The following is a 23,065-nucleotide window of genomic DNA, read 5'->3' as shown; positions in this document are numbered from 1 at the left end:
ATTCTAAATAACAGTGAAATCATTAACGAAATAAATTACAAATACAGGGTGGATTTTTTTATGACGTTTCACCTACGTCACTTCATGATCATAACTAGCTCTCAGCAACCAGTATGGTACATATCTTATAAAGTTATGTATATATAAAAATTAGCGTTTTTCTGTTTCTCAATTAGTCGTTCCTATTCCATTCATCTGATTGCGATGAGTTGAAGAGCTTATTTTCATTTAAATTATCTTTCATTTGAATTTTGAATAAAAGGAGAACCAAATCCGGCCCGGTCCTAATTTTGCAGTGGCGTTGGTAGGCCCCGCCCCCAAATTTCAAACTTAGCCCCGTCAAAATAATTCGAAAACCCTACCCAAAAACTACTATCAGCCCTCCAAAATTATACAGCAACATATAAAAAATATATTGATAGATTCGTCAAGTTTCAGCTTTGTAGAGATGAATTCCATTATCAAACAGTACAATTTTGTACAAAAAACTAGAGATGGGCCGATACCAGTTTAAACCGATACCGATATAATCCGATACTTGGGAAACCGATACCTACCGATACCGATATTTTACCCGATCCAACAATTAAACCGATATTAAACCGATACCGATATTTTACCCGATCCTTCGATTAAACCCATACTAAACCGATACCGATAAATTAACCGATATCAATATTCAATAAATAAGAAAAAGTGTAAGTGCTTGTACTGGTGCTTGTGCTTGTATAAGTGCTTATACTGGTGCTTGTGCCTGTATAAGTGCTCGTGCTTGTACTGGTGCTTGTGCTTGTACTGGTGCTTGTGCTTGTACTGGTGCTTGTATAAGTGCTTGCACTGGTGCTTGTGCTTGTATAAGTGCTAGTACTGGTGCTTGTGCTTGTATAAGTGCTTGAACTGGTGCTTGTGCTTGTATTAGTGCCTATACTGGTGCTTGTGCTTGTATAAGTGCTCATACTGGTGCTTGTGCTTGTATAAGTGCTCATACTGGTGCTTGTGCTTGTGATTCGTTAAAAATTAAGTGTTATGGCGCCATCTACTCTCAACATAAATATTTTTCTTTAAAAAATATCGGGTAGAAATATCGGTTCATTTTTAACCGATACCGATATATCGGTTAAAGCCAAATATCGGTACCGATACCGATATGGGATCGGTATCGGCCCATCTCTACAAAAAACTAATAAATGAACGAAAAACAAATAGAGAAGACCATTCAACAGACGGAGAGATGTAAAATGTTTCACGTTCTTTCGAAGGGAGTTCCAGTAGTGAGCTGGGACTAAAAGCAAACCAGAACTAAAACTAAGACGAGTGATATTCCTTCATCCACAATTGTCTCATAGTCATAAATTCGGTTACCTACTCTTACGAACAATTTCATGTGGACACGCATTTTCGGAAACCTCTATACATATTGCCATGAACCAATTATGCAATATTTCGTTATGAATTTCTAATAATAACATTCAAATAGTTTGCCCAGCTTAGCCCCCCCCCCCAAATTTTAAACCCTAGCGACGCTAGTTGAATTTTTGAACAATAAGCAAAAGCCCGGCCCCTTTCTTTCGAAAATTTGAATAGCCGCGACCCAACCTGGCTTAAGCCCGGCAGATGCAGGGCTCTGAGCTAAGCCAGTGTTTTATATAAGTTTCAGGAAAGCACGGAATCTCATTTTATACTTACATAATGCAATATAATATTCGTTTATCAAAAAATATTTAATAATTAAAATTTGTAAACTTACCCTTCTATCAAAAATATATCTGGAAGAAATCTTAATTTCAACTTCAACTGGTCATATACAGAATTGGAGTTATTTATTTTTTTTTTTTGCGTGTGACTGAACCTGCAATTTTGTGTTTCCAGGTTTTTGTGATAGCAGTATTTATCTCCTCAGAGTGAAAATGTAGTTCAGGCTTTGAAGGTTTATTAACGTCAGGGTTACCTGAAGTAGTAGTTGAGGAACACGTTTTCTAAAGCATAGGAAGTTTGTCTTAAGAAAAACAAGAATATTGAAGAACTTGCTTAGCTTCTCGCCGTTGCCCTAGTGTTTTAAAGGGAGGGTCAAGAGGAAAATCAAGTGATTTTTTATCGATTCTTCTACTAATTACGAAACCATTCTGCATAGTGAAACATCCTGGAAATATCTCCGAATGATAATTTGGTTCAGATTTTATGGATAATTTCAAATAAGGACCTCCGAAAAAACGCGTAACAAAATTTCCGTTAATTTGTAATAAGAGATCATTTATTATTATTATTTTTTTTATCTTTTTCCTTTTATATTTAGAAAATACCGTTCTTTTTAGGTTGTGTTAATGTTAACTATACTTTTCCTTTACCTAAGTTATGATTTTTTAGATTTTAGATTTATTATTTGCCAAAGCAGAAGAATTGCTTACGGTTAAATTAAACTTATTTCGAAACCATAGCTTCAATGATCCCCGGCTATATCTAGTTCGTGCTGGTTCCATCATATTTCGTTTTGCGCTGCTACAGCTTCGTTATTGGGTTAATTGCTAATAAGTTATGTCAACACACGTAGGTAGAGTTATGCAAATTCACAATTTTAGTTTGAGGATTCGTAATTTTCTCAATTTTTTTACAAAAACGTTTTAATTTGCATTGATAGCTAAAGAAGTGATCATTTTCGCTCAAAGGTAAAATCCTATTCAGTACAAGTATCACAATAAACAAGTTGGTAAACCAAATAAACCTCTTCGAGGCGAGATGAGAGGCTATCTTCCCAATGAAGAGGTTTTTCTTATTAATTATTTTAATCGTCCGTAATTTACCTTAATTCTAGTTAAGTCGTTTTAAGAAACTTTATTCCTAAAATAATTTTAAACAGCTATTATTGACGTTTGAATTCAAGCGTAGGCCTCTTTAACAATTTTTGGAAATTTAGGGTATAGAAGGCGATTGTTTCCCGATAAGTGGTAAGAAATAGCGCAATTGCGTGAACCCTCGGTAGAAGCAGGGAGTAAGTCTCTCCTCCCTGGTAGAAGACCTGCCTTTGGGAGGGTAGGCGTTTCTCGTAACCTTAGCCAATCGCAACGTACATCTTAATCCTGTGAACTGCGAACGCGGGCCCGATATTGCGAATACGTTTGCTCCGATTTGACAACCGCGCACGTCCAGTGTAATACTTCTCCGTGACGTCATCGTAAAAAGTATAATGTTCATTGCAGAGACGACAATGTATCAACCCCTTGTATGTCTTTATACCTTGGATTTGGACAGGGCCGAAAGCACGAAAAATATCTTATAGAACATGTGTCCAGTGATCCCTCTTTGACTGAAAAATTTGTAGGACATTGTCCACTGGAGTGCGCAAATATAGTGTTCCACCTTCATAGTCTAGCTACCAAAACTTCGAAAAAAGTTATTAGTCAAAATGTCCATTGACCCCATAAGTTTACAAAAAAAATGTGTGACATTTTAAAATTTTAGTGGGCAATGTCCGGTGTCCTGTGCTTATTTCCGGCTCTGGGTTTGGATATCCTGTTTTCACATCGAGGAGGGTTAAAAGCGGATTTATGTAAGAAGAATGTTGAACGTAGCAAATTACCTACCCATCCTCGACTACTTTGTATGTTTTGATGGGAGTAACTTATAATTTCAAAACTCGCGCTCGCCATCTATCGGCCTTATTCTTTCATGTATTTTGGGCTTTAAATGTAGATACTGCATAAGTAAAGTAAATAATTATAATAACTTTTAAATGTACTAAAATAATAATTTTAGTACAAAGAAAGAAAATCCAGATAATAAAAGTAAATATTTAAAGAAACATCAATTGTATATATATTCTTAACTTTAAACTTCCACTAAATCGGGAGTTATATCACATGATTGCCCACTTTGCTTTTTTACCACTGGCAAAATTTGGGGAAAAAAATTATCTAACCACAAAAATAGAGATTAGAATGATATTTCCGACCACTAGAAGTCGCTATATACATAATTTGTGGGTGGAGTCAAAATATAAGCAGACGAAGTTTCTCAATAAAGTATGCGAGGATGGTACCAGAGGCTAAAGCTATGATCCGACGTTCTTAGTACATAAATCCGTTTTTGTATATATAAAAGTTACTTTGTTGTTCAATCAACTTTATTTTAAACTTTCATAAAGTTTGTGTAGCTAGTTTGAATTAGAATAAATTACAGTGAAGTTAATCCTTCAAAATGTGTTTGGGGTAGTGATCGAACACTTACTCGGGCTAGACCACATTAAAAAATACAGAAACTCCAGTTTTTCCACGTCAAAAAAAGTTAGGGAGTTTAAACTCGTCACAGTTATAAAGTGTCGGTGACTTAGAATATTTGACAATGAACACTATCAATTTTCTGAAGAAATATACATTAGATTCCGATCGATACCATGTACTTTGTTTTTCATCGAGGGCATTTAGCAGTTTTTCTAGACGTGAATGATGAGGTGCAATCCATATGTATTTTATGAGAGTTGTAGTATGCTATCAACGTTTGTGTGAAATTGTATATTAATTGCTTAAGACGTCCTTAGCGCCGCTTCCAACGGGAAAATGTGTGATCTTATCAACTGACAACTTTCCCTATTTTCTAGGAAGAACCAGCTTGACTGGAGGCGAAAAGCCTGTACATATTACAGAGAGGTCTTGCACCCATGGTTGACAATTAAAACACCCAGCATACTTCGCGGTAAGGTGGGCCTACTCCTCTGGTGGCATCTAGTAGTGAAAAAAAACACCATTTTTTTAATTTTCATACATACGATGTGGCTAAAAACCGAGGCACGCCATAGATGGCGCCGCAATTTTAGGTCCAAGTATACTAAAACATAGTGAGTAACTTATGCTGCCGAACATATAACACCCTCTTTTCACCTCCAGTTAAGCTATTACCTCCAAGGTATATCTATGAAACTGGCTGTCACCGACACTTGAAAATCATTGAATATTAGGAGGTTTATATAATTTATTGATTTCTGCTTTTATAGTCTGTTGGTTTATGACTCTTGTTCGTTAACTTTTTCGTTGAATAACAACTTTTCGTTGCTAACAGGCGTGGCATATTCATAGTAGCCTTATTGCTGAGATTCCTTCTTTAGCGAATCGTCAAAACTGGTGCATAGGACTGACACAGAGGTTGGCAGATCTTTATAAGAATGACACATCTTGACGTGACAGACGGAAATTTACCGATGGATGAACCACTGCGACTCATTGGAATGAATGTCAGTTTTTAAACACTAAAATATTTTGATGCAATTCACTGAGTTCGTTTAAAGCACCAAGCACAACACTCTTGTTAAATTTACACTTATAGCGTTTTTCTTTGGGTCCTCGCGGAGCGCTGACAAGGAACAATAAAAATGGTAGTAGTACTTTCCAGCTTCGTTAAAGACTGTTTTTGAAGAATAGGATCTCCCAGTTTTATTCCTCCATGGGAGCGCTCCGCGAGGACACAAAGGAAAACGCCATTATTAATTTGAGAATTAAAGGGCTAGACAACTATTTTAATAGATTTTCGTTGATTTTATCAAAATTATGAAAGTTTTAAAGTTGACCTGCTAAGCAGGGCTCGAATTAAAAAACCTAGCCCAAAAAAAAACCCACGAGTTTTACTGGGTTTTACCCACCATAAAAAACCTACTTGATAAAACCCATCACTTAGATTTTTAGTTTTGATTGATTTGAATGATAGAATAATTTCATTATAAAAAGAGTTTGGTTTCAACTTCAAAAGTATTAATTAATAATATTTATTTTTTTATGAAATATTTTAAGTTTTTTTTTTACTAAGCAGTGACCTTTGAATGACAATTTCTACAAGCACGAAACTGCTAAATATCTCACCGGAAAAAACCCAAAATAACCAATAAAACTCAGAAAAACACAATAAAACCCGGTGGGTTGTTTTTTTTTTTTTTTAATAAAACCGGCGTTTCAGCAGAAATTTTACACTTTTACTTGCTGAAAGTGGTTTATATTCTAATGTTTTAATAGTTAAATAAAACTCGCTCGTTTTTCAAAAATTAGGTTTTTTATTGTTAAAGGAAATTGGAGGTTACACACTCTAACGTAAAAAATGGAAATAATTTATCATTTCTTGGAACATTTAGGAAATTGTTTATTTTTGCTTGGCATTATGATAATTAAAATTTCAAAACTGAAATATTAATTGGTATTTCTTTTAGTTTTATAACACTAGTTCCAATACATATTTTATCAAGTTTTAAAAAAACAGATGGAGACTAGTAAAATGTTTCATGTTCTTTCGAACGGAGTCCCAATAGTGTGGACTAAAAGCTAACCAAAACTAAAAATAGACCTAAGACGAGTGAAAATCCTTCTTAATATGTTCCGTAGTCTTTATCAATAAAAGGTTGTGTATCTCAAAAATACGAATAATTTTACGTTGACAAAAATTTACGGAGAGTTTTAAAGGTCTACACATTTTCCAATGAATCCATTATGCAATTTTTTATATTAAATTCTTATAATAGCTTTCAAATAGTTTGCCCAGATTTTGCACCTCCCAAATTTCAAACCCTAGCGACGCTACTGAGTGCAGCTTAACTAAGTAGTCTTATCATTTTAACATATATAAACAAGATGGCCCAAGGGCTGGGCCTTAATAGTAATTTTACACGGCTCACGTGACCCCCCGTATAGTTGACAACTAAAAACATTTCTGAAACACAATCGTGTATCCCTTTAATTTCTAATAACGTCACATTTCAAATAATATTAATGAAACTAAATTGTGCACCCCACTAAAGTATAATTTTTAAAAACCATACGAATCAAATAATGTATTTAAACAAAATCCTGGATCCCCTAAACCAGAAATCACTATGACCGTAAAGCGTCCCCTCTACTTTACGAAACCTAACCTAACCATCCAGCATAATCTCTGATGTATCACGCGCACAAAGTGCAGTAGTGCACGAAAATTATCATCTTGTTTCCCTTCACTCAAAAAAGCCCGCGAGATTTAAACTACCTTTCTTTCCTCTCTCTCCGAGCGGGATGCCCCCTCTCCCTCTTCCCCCTCTCACTAATACACGGCTCACGTGACCCCCCGTATAGTTGATTTCCAATAAATCGTACAACTAAAAACATTTCTGAAACACAATCGTGTATCCCTTTAATTTCTAATAACGTCACATTTCAAATAATATTAATGAAACTAAATTGTGCACCCCACTAAAGTATAATTTTTAAAAACCATACGAATCAAATAATGTATTTAAACAAAATCCTGGATCCCCTAAACCAGAAATCACTATGACCGTAAAGCGTCCCCTCTATTTTACGAAACCTAACCTAACCATCCAGCATAATCTCTGATGTATCACGCGCACAAAGTGCAGTAGTTCACGAAAATTATCATCTTGTTTCCCTTCACTCAAAAAAGCCAACGTCACATTTCAAATAATATTAATGAAACTAAATTGTGCACCCCACTAAAGTATAATTTTAAAAAACCATACGAATCAAATAATGTATTTAAACAAAATCCTGGATCCCCTAAACCAGAAATCACTATGACCGTAAAGCGTCCCCTCTATTTTACGAAACCTAACCTAACCATCCAGCATAATCTCTGATGTATCACGCGCACAAAGTGCAGTAGTGCACGAAAATTATCATCTTGTTTCCCGCGAGATTTAAACTACCTTTCTTTCCTCTCTCTCCGAGCGGGATGCCCACTCTCCCTCTTCCCCCTCTCACTAATATACCAGGCAGGCAGTTCTCTCTCTACGCGGAGCTTCGTATCGCCACCGCGTACGCTAGCGATCTCTCTCTCTCATCGTAAGCGTACGTTTCGCGGACGCGACCGGTTTCCCTCTCTCTCTCATCGTAAGCGTTCGTTTCGCGGACGCGTCCGGGACAGGGACAGGGACAGGGGTTTTGGTGCCGTTTCTTAAATTTTACCGTAATTAAAATTACGTGTAAAATTAAAAACGAAAGTATATAATAAGAATTTCAACGACCAAATATGTCACCCTTCGTTATTACTATTATTAAAAAATATGGCTAACTGTTTTCAAATGCGTATATTTTGTTCTAATCTCTTCGAGTTAAATACATTAAATTATAGGGAATATATACTGGATTCAACTTTAAATACGGATATTAAAGAAAGTACTTTAATCGCAATTTTTTAAGAATCATGAAGTTTTCAAGATTATTTCCCCATCTTAAAAGATATCGGAACAAACATGAACTTACTCCGTGGCGGAATATATCACCTCGATCTGTTGATGGTATTTTATAAGTTTTTATCCTTAATTATTGCAAACAAAACAGCTCATAGTTTTCAAATGCGTATTTTATCTAATTTTAATGTCTTCGAGTTAAATCAGGGATAGATTTAATTTGTTAAGACGGAATGGACAACGTTTGGCCTTTACTTCAGTCCGACTCATAGCCGAGTATGGAGCCCCTTCCTTCAACACGTAACCAAAAAATTAAATTATCTTATTGGCTCACTAAAACTACGTATTGGTGACGTTGCTGACAAGGAGGGCCAAAAATACGTAATTCCTGTTTACCTCTGTCGCTATGACTACGATTCCTCTTACGTTGTACAGATAAGCGTCTTCTCAGGGGTTCAAAATGGAGCCGTCTAAATTCGAGGGTCCGGTAATTATTCGGGAATTGTTTTTAAAAGCAATTATGAAGGCAGTTAGTGAATTTGGTGCCGGTGTTTTGGATTTGGAGTACATCTGTAAGGGTGAAAAGTGTTCGCTAATTCTTTCTAAATCCAATCATGTCTACTATCGTCATCATTTTGTAAGCGGATTTGATGAAGTTAACCAAGGCTTAGTGAATAACCAGGAGTTTTGAGAGCTTAGTGTTTTGTTAAAACCTGTTCGTGTTGTAATATCTATGAAGACTTTTACAGCATCACTATAACTTCAACGAAGAGAAGTAAATCGTATTTCAAATCCGAGCCCATTCCAACTTGGCAGACGAAGGGGTCACGGGTAAGGGGGTCGTGGACTTGGACGCGCACCCGAATAACCCTGTTACCCATTCCGTCTTAAAAAAAATCTATCCCTGGTTAAATACATTACATTATAAAGACCTCATCCTTAATCACCGCAAAAGTGGGCAAACACTTTTTCTTTAGGGCAAGTCTGAAAGAACGATTACATTTCAGGAATATTTCTCCATATCGGAGCAATATTTAATTACCTTATAGAAGTGCTTGACCACAGCGCGTCTCTGTGTGCTTTATTATTGACTTTTACTGCAATATGGCGCGCTGCTTCGGCAATACAACATAGTAATGAATCATAAGCCTGCCTATTCACGAGAAAATTTCACGAAGAATAAATTCGCGCTATTCATTATTAGTCAACTTGAAAATGTGTATTTTTTGTTGAGTGCTCCAATAATCTAGGAGGATATACGGGGGTGAGGGAGTCTTCGACTGCCCGTTCTTATAGCTCAGGCTTCGGCCTCTCCGCACGCGCACCTAGTTACATTGGTTACGCGCATCACGTGACCACGCAAATCCGATTAAAAAAATTGCGGGTTTTTACCTCTCCGAGTGACGTAAGTCACGGAGAGGTTCTGTAACGATCGTGTGTGTCCGTCTGTGTGTTTGTGTGTGTGTCTGTTGTTACACCCACGTGACCGCGTTCGCAGTTTCCAAATCGGAGCAAACGTGTTCGCCATTTCCGAACTGCTTTCACAGTCACGGAAATGGCTCCTCTGCTTGAGTTTTCACACCATCATCTTCTGGTCTTTGTCCATCCCACACGGACACCAGTCTGTACTTACTGGCTTCTAATCACCACCATCTTTTGGTCTTTGTCCATCCACTTGGACACCAGTCTGTACATACTGGCTTCTAGACACCACCATCTACTGGTCTTCCGTCTATTCCACATAGACACCAATCTGTCTAATTGGCTTCTAACTTCATCGTCATCGTTTGGTTTAAGACATTCGCGGCGATCACCTAGGGTTAAGAGAAACGTCTAGCCTCCCTAAGGTGGGTTGTCCACCAAAGTTTTTCGCAATTGCGGTTGTTCTTGCTTTTAACTGTAGTTCGACACCCTTGTATACTACCTATTTGAGTAAGGGGAAGCAACCGGCGTATGCTTCATTTCAAACGCCAATATTAGTCAAGCCTCTCAAGAATGTTTAATTGTTCTTTATCAAAACGATGTAACGCTCAATAAGGCGAACAACTAACGAAGAAAATATTTAATATTAATTACATTTATTTTAATATTTAAGGTAATCTTGTTTCTCAACTCAAAATTAATACGGAAAGAGTTAAAAAGCAGTCTATGTTTTTGTCTATGTGTGTCCGTCCATTGTTACACTAGTGCGTCGCGTTAGCAGTTAGCCTTGTGTTGATGTGTTAAGAAATCATACAGAACCTTAATATTCCATTTTTCCATAATATAAAGTGAATATGTGGAAGTATTTTTCGTAATTACGATGCATTTAGTAGTTTTGTAACTTGAAAGCACTGTTTCATTTTGATATTCCAAGGACATTTTTTAATATTATTATTTGAAATGGCTGTTTATATAATATTTAAGCTATACTACATCTGTATATAGAATAATCCTTGCTTTAGTTATTTCAACTTTCAAGAAGAACGCTAAGGCTTACACACTGTCGGTTATAAAGTATTATCCGTAATAGGCCTAGTGAACTAAAGAGTAAATAATTGAGGCCCAAGGTGTTGAATATATCGTTGCGGTAACTAAATTCTAATTATAATAAAACTGGTAGTGGCTAACTTATAAGTAACTTCAACTGGAGTTAAATATTATAAAAACTTTATTCGTCACGAGAACTCTTATGACATTGTCAATTATTAGCAAAGGGAAAATATTTACAAGCTAAGCTCATTAAGTACTGACAACTTAGACCTGGTAACTAACTGATAACAACTGGTAACTCATAACCGATGACAACTGATTTTCTATGGTAGCGTTCTTAGTTTATATACAGAAGATAAAAAAACTAAATCTATATTTTTTTATGCCCGAATAGCGATAAATTTACGTTTACGATATTTTTTACATTATTTCATTTTTTAGATTTAACAAATTCCCCGCCGATGAGTTTCAGAACTCATCCAAACAATTACTGAACTTCTAATAAATATAACAATTGAATTGGTCTTCTCATATATTGTCCATTCCCAAGATGTATACGGCAAGCTCGAACCTTGTTGTCTCTGCCACGGAACACTTCTTCGATGAAGGCAGTTTTCCAAAATGTCCTCGGTGTTTTGTCGTGATGTACCAGAACAAGGTTCCCTTTTTTGAATTCTTGACCTTCGTGTGGATTTCGGTACTGATGAATGGATCGCAGCTCAAATAAATATTCGTTTCGCCAACGATTCCAAAAGTTGTCCAGCAGGGATTGGCGGTACTTCAGTCTCCTTGTGAGATCTTGCTTCGTAGAGGATATAGTTTCGAGTGGATCATGGACTCTTGATGGTATAGCCATAAGTCGCTCGCCGACGAGAAAGTTGCTGGGACATAGCGGTGAAGGTTCCCCCGCATCGTTATAGCTAAAAGTCAGAGGTCTGGAGTTAATGACCGCCTCTGCTTCTGTAAGGATCGTCTGGAACTCTTTGGATGTTAGCAGCGCCTTCCCCAATACTTTCTTAAGTGCACTCTTGACCGATCGTACCATCCTTTCATAAAATCCGCCCCACCAGGCAGCCTTCTCGACGATGTATTTCCATGTGACCTTGTGGTTGGCTAGGTACTCTTCTGTCTGTGGTGATTTGAGATTGGTCCAGATTTCTTTAAGATCTTGTTCGGCCCTCTTGAAACTCTTTGCGTTATCGGAGTAGATGGTAGTTGGTACTCCTCTTCTTGACACAAATCGCCTGAAGGCCATCAGAAAGGCTTCAGCCGTCATATTCGATACAAGTTCCAAATGTAGCGCACGAGTAACGGCGCATGAGAAGATCGTGATGTAGACTTTGGTGGATTTATTTTTGCCGGCCTTCACGTACACCGGTCCTGCGAAGTCTATCCCAGAAACGCTGAATGGAGGTGCTTTTGTGACTCTGTCTTTAGGTAGTGGCGCCATAGTAGTCGTACCCGGCTTCACGGTGAGTTTTTTGCAAATGAAACAGCGATTGAGTAGAGTCTTCGCCACTTGTCTTCCACGTGTGAGCCAATATTTCTCTCTAACAGCAGCCAAGGTGTCTCGTAAACCGGAATGCATAAGTTGGCTATGTTGAGAAAGGATAATTAATTCTGATAGTCTGTTTCTTCCCATTAGTAGGCACGGATGTTTTTCGCAATACGAAAAGTTGGTCTTCTGTAATCGTCCTCCAAGTCGGATCAACTGCTCCTTGTCCAAAATTGGGTTCAGAGCCGATATTGGGGAGCTGACTGGTAGCGCTTTTCCTTCCTTTAACAACGTCAGTTCTTGGTGAAAGTCTTGTGACTGCGCCATGCGTACTAATGATCTTTCAGCTCGTTCGAACTCTTCTGCGTTGAAAGCTCCTTTTCTGATTTCCTTGGTTTTGATGTAATCCACGAAACGCCAAATGTAAGCCATAACTCTCTTTGCTTTCGTGAGGGAGTCATATCTTGAAAGATCCATGAGCGGTTCTTCTTTGATGGTGACATTTAGCTGAATGACCTCTGTATACTTGGTACGAGACTCTTCGGCAATGGTTTCCTTCGGTAGCTCTTCGATCTGTTTGATTGACCAATGTTCCTTCTCGAGTCGTAACCATTCTGGGCCTTCCCACCAGATCTTGCTTTGAATCAGACCTTGAACGGTGCATCCTCTGGTCGGTAGGTCTGCAGGATTTTCCTTGCCCTTCACGTGACTCCAAATGCTGGGCTCGGTCAGTGATTGTATTTCCGCAACTCGATTCGCTACGAAAGGCTTCCATTTTATAGATTTTCCTTTGATCCAATGGAGCGTGATTAAAGAATCCGTCCACATGTATATCGGTATTTCTTCTTGCAACCAATTATGTTTGAGATATTGGGCCAGACGAGCTCCGACTACTGCTCCCATTAATTCGAGCCGTGGCAAGGTGATTCTTTGTAGCGGGGCGACTCTCGTCTTGGCGGCGATAATTGATACGCTTATTTCTCCGTCTTCTCCTACATAGCGGATGTATGCAACGGCGGCGTAAACGTGCTCACTGGCATCACAGAAAATATGGACTTCCTTTTCTTTCACTTGAGAAACGCTGAGGCCATTGTAATAATGTCGAGGAATTGCTAGTCTATTCAGCAGTGATAGTTCCAAACACCAGTCCTCGAATCTTCTTGTCGGTTCGATTGGTAACGGATCATCCCACTGCACGCCCAACTGCCACAGCTCTTGAAAGAGGGTCTTCATCCTGACTGTGAATGGCGCAATAAATCCCACAGGATCGAATATTCTTGAAACGCATTGAAGAACGCTTCTCTTGGTGTGTTTGCGTGTGGTGATGAACTCCAGTAATGGTCGTAAATCGAAGATTAAGGTGTCCAATTTCGGATTCCAGGTCAATCCTAAGACCTTTTGTGTTTCTTCTGATGTCTTCGGTCCAAGCGTAGTTAGAGTTTTTGGATCTACGCATTCGCCATCCCATCTCGACTGAAGTTGACTTGAATTCGTTCGCCATTTTCTGATATTCATCCCAGCAGTTTTCATTAGGTTTTTCGTATCCACCGATATCGCATAGGCGGTTTCGTCTTCCGACGCTCCAGATATTAAGTCATCAACGTAAAGACTGTTCTTGATCAATTCGCAAAGGTCGGCCTTTTCATCTTGATGTCTCTTCAGATGGTGTTGGATCGTTGCTGATAACAGAAAAGGACTCGACGTCACTCCAAACGGTACTCTCGTAATTCGCCATACTTCATAATTTTCTTGTCTAGGATCGTCCTTCCATAAGAATCGGACGGCATCTCTATCGGGTGGTGAGAGTGCTATCTGAAGGAATGCCTTTTCGATGTCGGCGGTAAATGCGATCTTGTGGTTTCGGAATCTGAGAAGGATCGACAGCAGTTCTGGGTTTAGATTCGGCCCTGATAAGAGACAGTCATTAAGGGACAGCTTTCCCTTGTCACTGGACGATGCGTCGTAGACTACACGCAGCTTGGTGGTATCGTGATCGGCTCTGATGACTGCTTGATGCGGCAAGTAGTAAGTAGGGTTCTTGCTATTCTGTTCTGGTGAATCAACTCTTTCGATGACGCCTTGCTCCCTTTGTTCGTTTATAACATCCTTGTATTGAGTATGTAATACGGGGTTTGCTCTGAATCTGGACATCAGACGGTCTGTTCGTTGTTTAGCAACCTCATAGTTATCCGTGAGATTATCTCGCTTTTCATTCCATGGCAGGCAAACTTCATATCTGTCGTTTATAAACCGGATCGACTTTTCGAATTCCGACTTTATACCGTCATCTGTGATATCGTTGTTTCCATTGTCCGTAACTCCCAATGGCTATGGTCATTAGGCTCACCATATTAATTCCAACTGATGTCGTCGTCGAAATTGACGGTCCATGCATCACCCATCCAAAGATTGTTTCAACAGCTCGTAGCTTAGAATCCAACGGCTCGGTCTTGCCCGTTACTACCGTCCAATAGCTGTCAGCACCAATCATCACTCCAATATCGCCTTGGCCATCAAAGCCTTGACCTTCTTCATCCGCAATTTCTAGTCCTTTCTCTCGTAACTGACTATTGGTATCTCTGCATGGAATAGCGATGAGCGAGCTACAGATGTTGGGTGACTCCATGGCTTCTATTTCGACCTTTCTTGTTGGATCTCTGATGTTCTCCAAGGTAATCTTCACAACTCTTCTGACTATGGATGTTGGTTTATCTTCCTCGAAGCCGTACGATGATATCGTTTCTTCTCGCATGAAAGGTAATTGCAAGTGACGAGATAATGCTTGATTGACGAACGTCCCTTGAGCTGCACCATCAAGTAGACATCGGACTCTTCTACTCTGACCCTTGTCGCCATATATTTTCACTTGGGCTGTTTGCAGCAACACTGTTCTTACTGCTGGAGATGTCATGACTGTCGAAAGGCTGGAGATTTGTCTTGAGATTACTTCTGACGATGAACATTCGTTTTCCTTGTTGGCGGTACGTTCCTCTGTACATAGACTTTGGTGATGTTTCCTGTTGCATCTTTTGCACACTTCAAGTTTTGATTTCTCCCAACAGCTTCTCGCAGAGTGTCTGGTCTTGAGGCATATGAAACATCGTCTCTCCTTCTGAACAAGTTGCAGCTTCTCTTCGATTGGTTTGCTACAGGACTCTGGGGTGTGGCCTGGATCTTGACAATATAGGCATTTTATAACAGTACCAACACTCAGTACCGCTGCTGATGCGAGCCTTCCTTGTCGCTGATTGTTTAGATTCTGCCATGGTTTTGACTTGTTCTTCTCCAGGAATGCCCTTGAACTTGATTCTCTGTTGTTTGGCGTGTCGTCTTCTTGGAATTCTTGAACTTGTTCTCTTGACTCCACCTCGTCACGTAAGTAGCCCACTAAATCCATTACGTTCCATTTTTGACCTTTCTTCGACCGTGAGAATGCCAACATGATGTCTTGTGGTATACGCTGCTTCAAGACTGTTCGTAGTAGTTGTCCATAAGACTCTGATCCAACTTTCAGCGCCTTCAAACTGCGAATTTCGATTTCCAATGTGTCGTAGAGCCGTCGAAGTCCATTAACGTCGCTCGATTTTCTTACGGCCTCTAGTTTCAAAAGGTTCCCCATATGCCGATCTACTATATCTCCCTGATCTCCAAATCTTCCCTTGAGAATGGTTATCGCTTCGTCATAAGTCGCTTCAGTGACAGCAAGGCCTTGGATAGATCTGGCTGCTTTCCCTTCTAGGTAAGACTGCAGGTACGTGAACTTTTCTACCTTGCTGAATCCTTGGTTGTCATGTACTGCAATTTCGTACTGACTCCAGAAAGCTGTCCACTTGGTCTTCTCGCCGTTAAACTTTCCAATTGTTAACTTGGGTAACCTCACTGAAACTGGTCTCGCTATTTCTGTGTCATCGCTACTTGCGCTATTTGTTCTTGACCGAGTTCTCCTGACTCGTGTCTCTCGACTCTCTTCGATCTTTAGCTCGATGCGTGTCCTGCTCTCGCTAATCTTGTCCATGAGTTCCAGTGATTCTTGAACATCCTTGTCATAATCAGCTTGCACCGTCAGTAGGTCTTGAATCTCGTGGTCGGCTTCTTGTAAGCACCCTTGCTTTTGCACTAGACGGTTCAATGAAATTCGCAACTTCACCGCATCAACTGGGTCGGCCTTCAACTCGTCGCTGGATTTCTTGATGAGATTTGTAATTGACGTCTTCAGAGTTCCGCGTTTTCTCTTAAGTTTTTCCAATGGATCCATACTAGCAGTTTACTTCCTGATTTCTTGTCACCACAGATTATTCCCGGGTTTCGGCACCATTAATTTGTTGAATATATCGTTGCGGTAACTAAATTCTAATTATAATAAAACTGGTAGTGGCTAACTTATAAGTAACTTCAACTGGAGTTAAATATTATAAAAACTTTATTCGTCACGAGAACTCTTATGACATTGTCAATTATTAGCAAAGGGAAAATATTTACAAGCTAAGCTCATTAAGTACTGACAACTTAGACCTGGTAACTAACTGATAACAACTGGTAACTCATAACCGATGACAACTGATTTTCTATGGTAGCGTTCTTAGTTTATATACAGAAGAAAAAAAAACTAAATCTATATTTTTTTATGCCCGAATAGCGATAAATTTACGTTTACGATATTTTTTACATTATTTCATTTTTTAGATTTAACACAAGGTGTAGTAAACTATGGGTGGTGATTTTTGTGTCTGTATTGAAGAGACATTAACGGTTCAGAGTGAGCCGAAAGTTAAATACACGCTTAAATAATGAGGTGTAGATATAATAATCGAAGAAAAGATCATGGTGGCAATTAGACCAGTGAAAGGGCTGATGGTAAACGGGTATTAGCTACGGAGTTTTCATTCTTTTTATGGTGCGCAAGACTTTCAGTGCGTTTAGCCACAAATCAGCTTTGGTGTTATTTAACCTTAACACGCATAACACGGGTAAACAGCTGAAGCGTAGACAATTGGGCCTTTGCAAACACATGAAGGTTATATCTCTCCAAAATTTATACACTTCATTTCCTGTTCTTTTCCCCATTGACTGATTTCCATGTGTCCAAGATTTATCCTTATTTGATGTAAAATGTCGTTTGCTTTACTATATATATTCGCAATGCTTGGAATACTGCTTCAATAATTTGTAAATTTTTACTTCAAAAAAAGAGAAATAATTCCATATCTAGGTAAATAAGTTTGCAGTAGTAGACCTCTTGACTCGGAGAGGTAATATTTTGGTTTTCCCAACTTGTTGATGCTAGCTTAGGCCTTTGAACCATCGCCTCCAATATTACGTGTTCACTGCACATGTAGAGATATTTTTTAATTTTATCGGGCGTTAATTCGACCCTCCCACAGGCTTTAATCCATCTTAAACACTTATCTACTAGAGTTTTTGGTGAAGGGATAGAGTTAAAAGCCAATACCTTTGCTTCAGTTTTATCTAGGAACCATAATTTACTATTAATAAAAAATAAAATAATGATATATGTTCCGTTAAAGCACTAAAAAATTGCAGCGCGACGCATTAAGCCTTTACCGAAAATTAAAACAGTCGACGCCCGATGACTATGTGCGCGGCTAAGAATCTCCCAGAAGGAAAGAAAAAGGGTGGAAATCACGGCCGATAATCTGTAAGCGCGTTACAATGGGAAAATAATAATATTCAACTTACCTGATCCGTGATTACACCGGTACTTTTGCAAGTTCCTCCGTAGCGGGCTACCGGTTGTCGCATTTTTTGGGCAATTAATTTTCTCATTTCTGCCCCATGACTATTGAAAAAAGTTGAATATTTGTAAATTATCATATATCGTTTAATGATACGTAACTAAAATCCAAATCACGGATCTTATAAACACTGTAGAGATTGGGATTCATATCAATGTCATTTGAAATATCAAAGCACTTTTTAATTACGAAGTTAATGGCTGCCGCTCCCTTAGATAAGATTACATAATGGATTTAATGTATTGGATGGTTTTTTGATTGAAAGTAACCTCTTGCCTTGTGGAAGGTGAGAGATGGGAATCCATAATACTTAGTATTTATACATATCTATGATTTTGATTATTAATTGCAAATAGGAGAACAAAGGCTGGGACTAGTCCTGAGACCAGTTTATTATTTGGGACACTAGGGAGGTCACTGGTCCCAAGGACTAGCATAAAAAATATCCTTATTTCCCAGACTGGTCGAGATCATGACCTTTTTAGCTGTCGTTTGCATCAGTTTCGGCTCGGAAATGGCCGGGAAGTGCGAGAACTTCCGTTAAGGACGTTTATGCCATTTTAGAAGCAGAAATTTCCTCAACTGTAAATCAAGTCGGCGATTTAGAAGTAAGTGTAGCTCGCAATTCAGTATTGAAAACGATTGCTATTATAATATCGAGAAAAGAAGACGTTTACTTTCTCTTAAACCTAAGCCTTTGCGTATAGGGAAACTGATGTTCTGGTTTTGTATAACTCTGGTGAAGAGTGCAAGGAATTAAATTGTTACTCCACCCTGTGAGAATAGTATAGGCCTAATATCGAGTTCTAATCTGAAAGCGAGTCTCCAAGTATTTCCGCCTATTTTGGAACCAGAGAGAATTTATAATAGGGAGTGAAAGCTCTTGCCCTTGACAGTGCTCAAACAAGTAGGCTGCGACGCTAAAACTGGCCAGGTAAATTTCCGGTCACATGATTCTCCTTTAATTTTAAAGTTTGCCCTCAATCACTGTTGGTTGTACAATTACCCAATAAGGGTTCGCGATTTCGAGTGCGACTGGCGCCATTTGGAGTTTTTTTAAGTCAGATGTTTCCCTTTCCCTAAAAAGGTAGTGTCCATCTCCCCTAGACCCTCCCGCAACATTCTAGACCCACCCTAGAGGGATGGGCCACAAAAAATTACACCGGAAATAGACCTGGCCAGTTTTGTTGATCACGTGATTTTTGAGCTACATAATATTCCTCAGTATCCACTCCCTATTATAAATTCTCTCTGTTGGAACTTAATACTAGATCTACTCGTTCAGGTGACGCATCTTGTTTACATTCGGGTTCAGCGGGAGTCGCGGCGCAGGTCGCAAAATACGTCAATGTCACGTGGTTTTTAAGATGAAATAAATTATGCATGACGTCAACGGTGACGGTTTCTATACCTCCTCCACTTTCAGTCAAACACACAGACCCATAAAATACCAAGTAGTAAATCTATACATAGATTTACTACTTATGGATGGTAATGTTTTTTTCGTCGATATAAAGCTTGATAAAATATGTATTGGAAATAGTGCTATAAAACTAAAATAAATACCAATTAATATTTCAGTTTTGAAATTTTAATTATCATAATGCCAAGCAAAAATAAACAATTTCGTAAATCTTCCAAGAAATGATAAATTATTTCCATGTTTTACGTTAGAGTGTGTATATTACACTAACCTCCAATGTATTTCCTTTGACAATCCTGAAATAATGATACAAGTTTTAATTAAAAGGCCTTTTTTTTACTTTTCGCAAAGTCTCGCGTTTACTTACATAATGAACGGCATTCAGGAGGGCGTTGCGTTTATTCCTTGGTATTACGTCAATTACTTTAAGGATGCAACAAAATATTGGGCTATTTTCAAGCTTAGGAGGCTGCGCGAAAAGATTCGCGGTTATTAAAATTTAGTTAGCGAGAAGTTAATTTTTGACTTGCTTCTGTTTTTATGATACGAAGGGCTTCAGGACACTGTCCAGCGAAATCTCTTTCGAGCTTGTAATCGTTCAAGCATAAGGTGTCGGCTTCGGGATTAGATTCCTGCTCGTTAAGTGGACAAATTACTTAATTAATATATCTGCTAAAATGTATAGTTCATACTTACCAAGATCTTATTTTTCAAATTCTCCAAGCATAGATCTAATTCTAAGGGGATATACAAGATGTTTCTGATAAGTCTGGTATAAATTAAGGCGGACGTTCAACTTTTGCGATTTTGAGGGCTTGGAATGGCTAAGGTCAAATCCTAATCGGCGTGAAATGATCTTGGAAACAACTGGCGTGGCTTAATTTACACTAGTGAAGTCATAGCGTGACGTAAAAATCGTATTTACCACTTAAATTATTTTCATTCATTCATTGGCTGCCAAAAAACCTTGTTTGCTATAATTCTCCACTCTCTACCCTTGGTCCTCTCCCTAGGCTGAGAGAATCGGCTGCGAATCAGCGCATTTAACTTTAAAAAATCTAAAAGGTCACTTGTGCCAACGAGTCATGACATTTTTCGCCTTCGGTAGACAGCTAAACAGACGTAGGGAGAGGAGCTACACTTTTCAAAATAAAAAAGGATTCGCCATATGTTTCCACCATCAAGGGTACAACGAGAGCCCCCTTAGCCATTCCAGCCCCTCCATACATTCCTGTTTAAACTAATAAAGTAACTTATTTATTTAACAATAAAGTTCGTGATTATTTGACTACCAGCTAACACGTAACCTTTTAAATATAACAATAAGAAATACCCTGTATACGTTTACTCTTATTTTGAAAAATTAGAAGGATTGGAAGAAAGAGTTATTATTTTTGGCTGAAACTTACTGTGGTTATCGCAAAGCCTGTTAAATTGCTCGTATTGTTTCCATCTCAATATATCTATGTCGACACGTTTGTAACTAGTACCGTCCGTTTTATTACACGGATACACTTTTGGAGAATACTGACCGACAGCTAGCATTATCATCGCGAAGAACAGAGGGAAAGTTAGGAAGATCATGGTGATCGCCTTTCAAAGTTGACTAAAGGTTCTTGATGGAAACTTTTGCTTTCAAAGGATTTTAAGTTCTCAACGACTGCGTTGTCAACGAGGGTTAATTTTGATAATGGCACCATTGTTTTTGAATATGTCAATTGTTCTCAGTTATGTCACGTAATATAGTCTAATTTTATTGTTGTTTCTTTTTCATCGACACAAAAGGTGATAAAATATTTTAGACAATACCTCGATAAAAGAAATTTGAATTTTCCATCATTGAGAATTCTCAATTGCCCATTGTCATTGTCACCCACTTCATAACGATCACTGTATAATACAAGTTGGGAAAACCAAAATATTACCTCTCCGTGTCGAGAAGATTATATAACCTTAAGTAGCCAATGAAAACGTCGACCTTTTTGCCCTCATCCTTTCCCGCGCTTTGCGCTTCCGCATTTCATCCTTACTCTCAACATTATCTTCCTCCATTTTACGTACAAAAATCAAATACTCACAAAAAGAAGCGGAAAAAAACTGCTGGCTCTTTACAACCACTTAATTTGACTTAATATCCAATTTCCAACAACAATAATATACCGGTAGTTTAATTGACAACCTACTAGCATCGAAATTCTCATTAAGAATGGCTCCCGCGGATAAAAAAGGGCAATTTTCAACTATGAGGGCGTTATCTCATTAGATTTGAAAAATATCATTGTCTTTTTCACCAATGCCTAGCCGTTTGGATTTTTTTAAAGCAATCTTAGCACCAAAAAATATTTTTTGATACAAAATAAATGTTTTATATTCTTATTAAGAATAAAACAAGAGGATAAAAAAGGTCTGTCCTCTCGCAATTGTTTAAGCTTTTATCATGATTACTCTATACAACAGTAACAAGGAGTATAAACCCATTATTGGAAGCAGTATTTTTTTTCCGAAACAAACTCGCTTATGTTTATGCTCTCTAGACTTCGCTAAAAACGTATTACTCCTACGTAAAATATTAATAGACAGGCAAGGATTCATACCATTAAAGAAGGAGCGCAATATTATCCATATTTTCATTTCATATACAGAGAAAAGAAATTATTATGTTTCTGAGAGGAGCTTCCCATTTTTGTTGTTGTTTTGAAAAATATATCGCAATGCACGGGCCTTGATAGATATAGGAGGCAATGAATGAAATATTTCACAATGCACGGGCCTTGATAGATATAGGAGGCAATGAAGGAAATATATCGCATGCACGGGCCTTGGTAGATATAGGAGGCAATGATAATCTCTCTCTTTGCACGAGAGGTTTATCTTTAATATTTAAATAAATATAATTATTTTTAATTATTTTAATCTTCAATAATTAACATTAATAATAGTTAAATCGTTTAAAATAAAGTTATACCTATTATCATCTCAAACTTTGCTAATATTGACGTTTAAAGTGAAGGGTACCCTCTTGCAAGCTTTCTTCAAATTTTGGGGTATATATACGATTCGTTTCCATTATAATAGTAAGGAGAAAGCGCAATTGCGAAAACCTTTGGTGGCGATCCCACCTTAGGGAGGCTAGACGTTTCTCGTAACCCTAGCTGATCGCCGCGTATATCCTAAAACCAAACGATGATAGTGGAGTAGTAGCCAATGATACAGATTGGTGTCTATGTGGAATAAACGGAAGAGCAGTGGATGGTGGTGTTAGAAGTCAGTGTAAGTGCAGACTGGAGTCAATGTGGGATTGACAAAGAACAGAAGATGGTGGTGATTGGAAGCCAGTATGTACAGACTGGTGTCCAAGTCGAATGGACGAAGACCAGAAGATGGTGGTGATTAGAAGCCAGTAAGAACAGACTGGTGTCCGTGTGGGATGGACAAAGAGCAGCAGATGGTGGTGTGAGAACTCAAGTAGAGGAGGCACTTCCGTGACTGTGAAAGCAGTTCGGAAATGGCGAACACGTTTGCTCCGATACGCAAACTGCGAACGCGGTCACGTGGGTGTAACAACGGACAGACAGACAGACACACAGACAGACACGGCCGTTACAGAACCTCTCCTGGACTACGTCACACGGAGAGGTAAAAACCGGTAGCAAGTTATAATAATTATAAATTACGAGTAGAAAATGTAACTTCTATCTCCATTTTTCCACAAGGGCCACTGTTTTAAAGTAAAGATTGGAGTGTTTTACGGATGACCCCTTAAATTTAAT

The 23,065-nt window shown here is 38.4% G+C and overlaps 2 protein-coding genes and 1 long non-coding RNA gene across 4 annotated transcripts; all 3 read right to left on the bottom strand.

Moving 5' to 3' along the window:
• Nucleotides 1-11,111: 11,111 nt before the first annotated feature.
• LOC149588739 (uncharacterized) lies at nucleotides 11,112-14,270 on the bottom strand. Its single transcript, XM_089862095.1, has one exon. The coding sequence runs from the start codon at nucleotides 14,268-14,270 to the stop codon at nucleotides 11,112-11,114; it is 3,159 nt and encodes a 1,052-aa protein (XP_089718221.1).
• A 133-nt stretch (nucleotides 14,271-14,403) lies between these two features.
• Nucleotides 14,404-16,374, bottom strand: LOC149588738 (uncharacterized). Its single transcript, XM_089862094.1, has one exon. It carries the CDS (start codon nucleotides 16,372-16,374, stop codon nucleotides 14,404-14,406), a length of 1,971 nt encoding a protein of 656 aa, XP_089718220.1.
• A 3,079-nt stretch (nucleotides 16,375-19,453) lies between these two features.
• LOC149588737 (uncharacterized) lies at nucleotides 19,454-20,057 on the bottom strand. 2 transcript variants are annotated; one of them, XR_016379895.1, is made up of 4 exons: nucleotides 19,992-20,057; nucleotides 19,826-19,927; nucleotides 19,663-19,764; nucleotides 19,454-19,591 (listed from the first exon to the last, which is right to left on the bottom strand). It is a non-coding gene; the product is annotated as an uncharacterized LOC149588737 (long non-coding RNA). The 2 variants fall into 2 exon arrangements; XR_016379894.1 differs by having other exon boundaries at nucleotides 19,826-20,025.
• Nucleotides 20,058-23,065: the final 3,008 nt, after the last annotated feature.

Source organism: Phalangium opilio, unplaced genomic scaffold (assembly GCF_054372755.1).
Source record: "Phalangium opilio isolate 3A_F unplaced genomic scaffold, DU_Popi_V2 ptg000537l_1, whole genome shotgun sequence".
Lineage (NCBI taxonomy): Eukaryota > Metazoa > Arthropoda > Arachnida > Opiliones > Phalangiidae > Phalangium > Phalangium opilio.
Note: the sequence above shows the minus strand (reverse complement) of the source record. Positions and strands in the feature narration are given on the sequence as shown.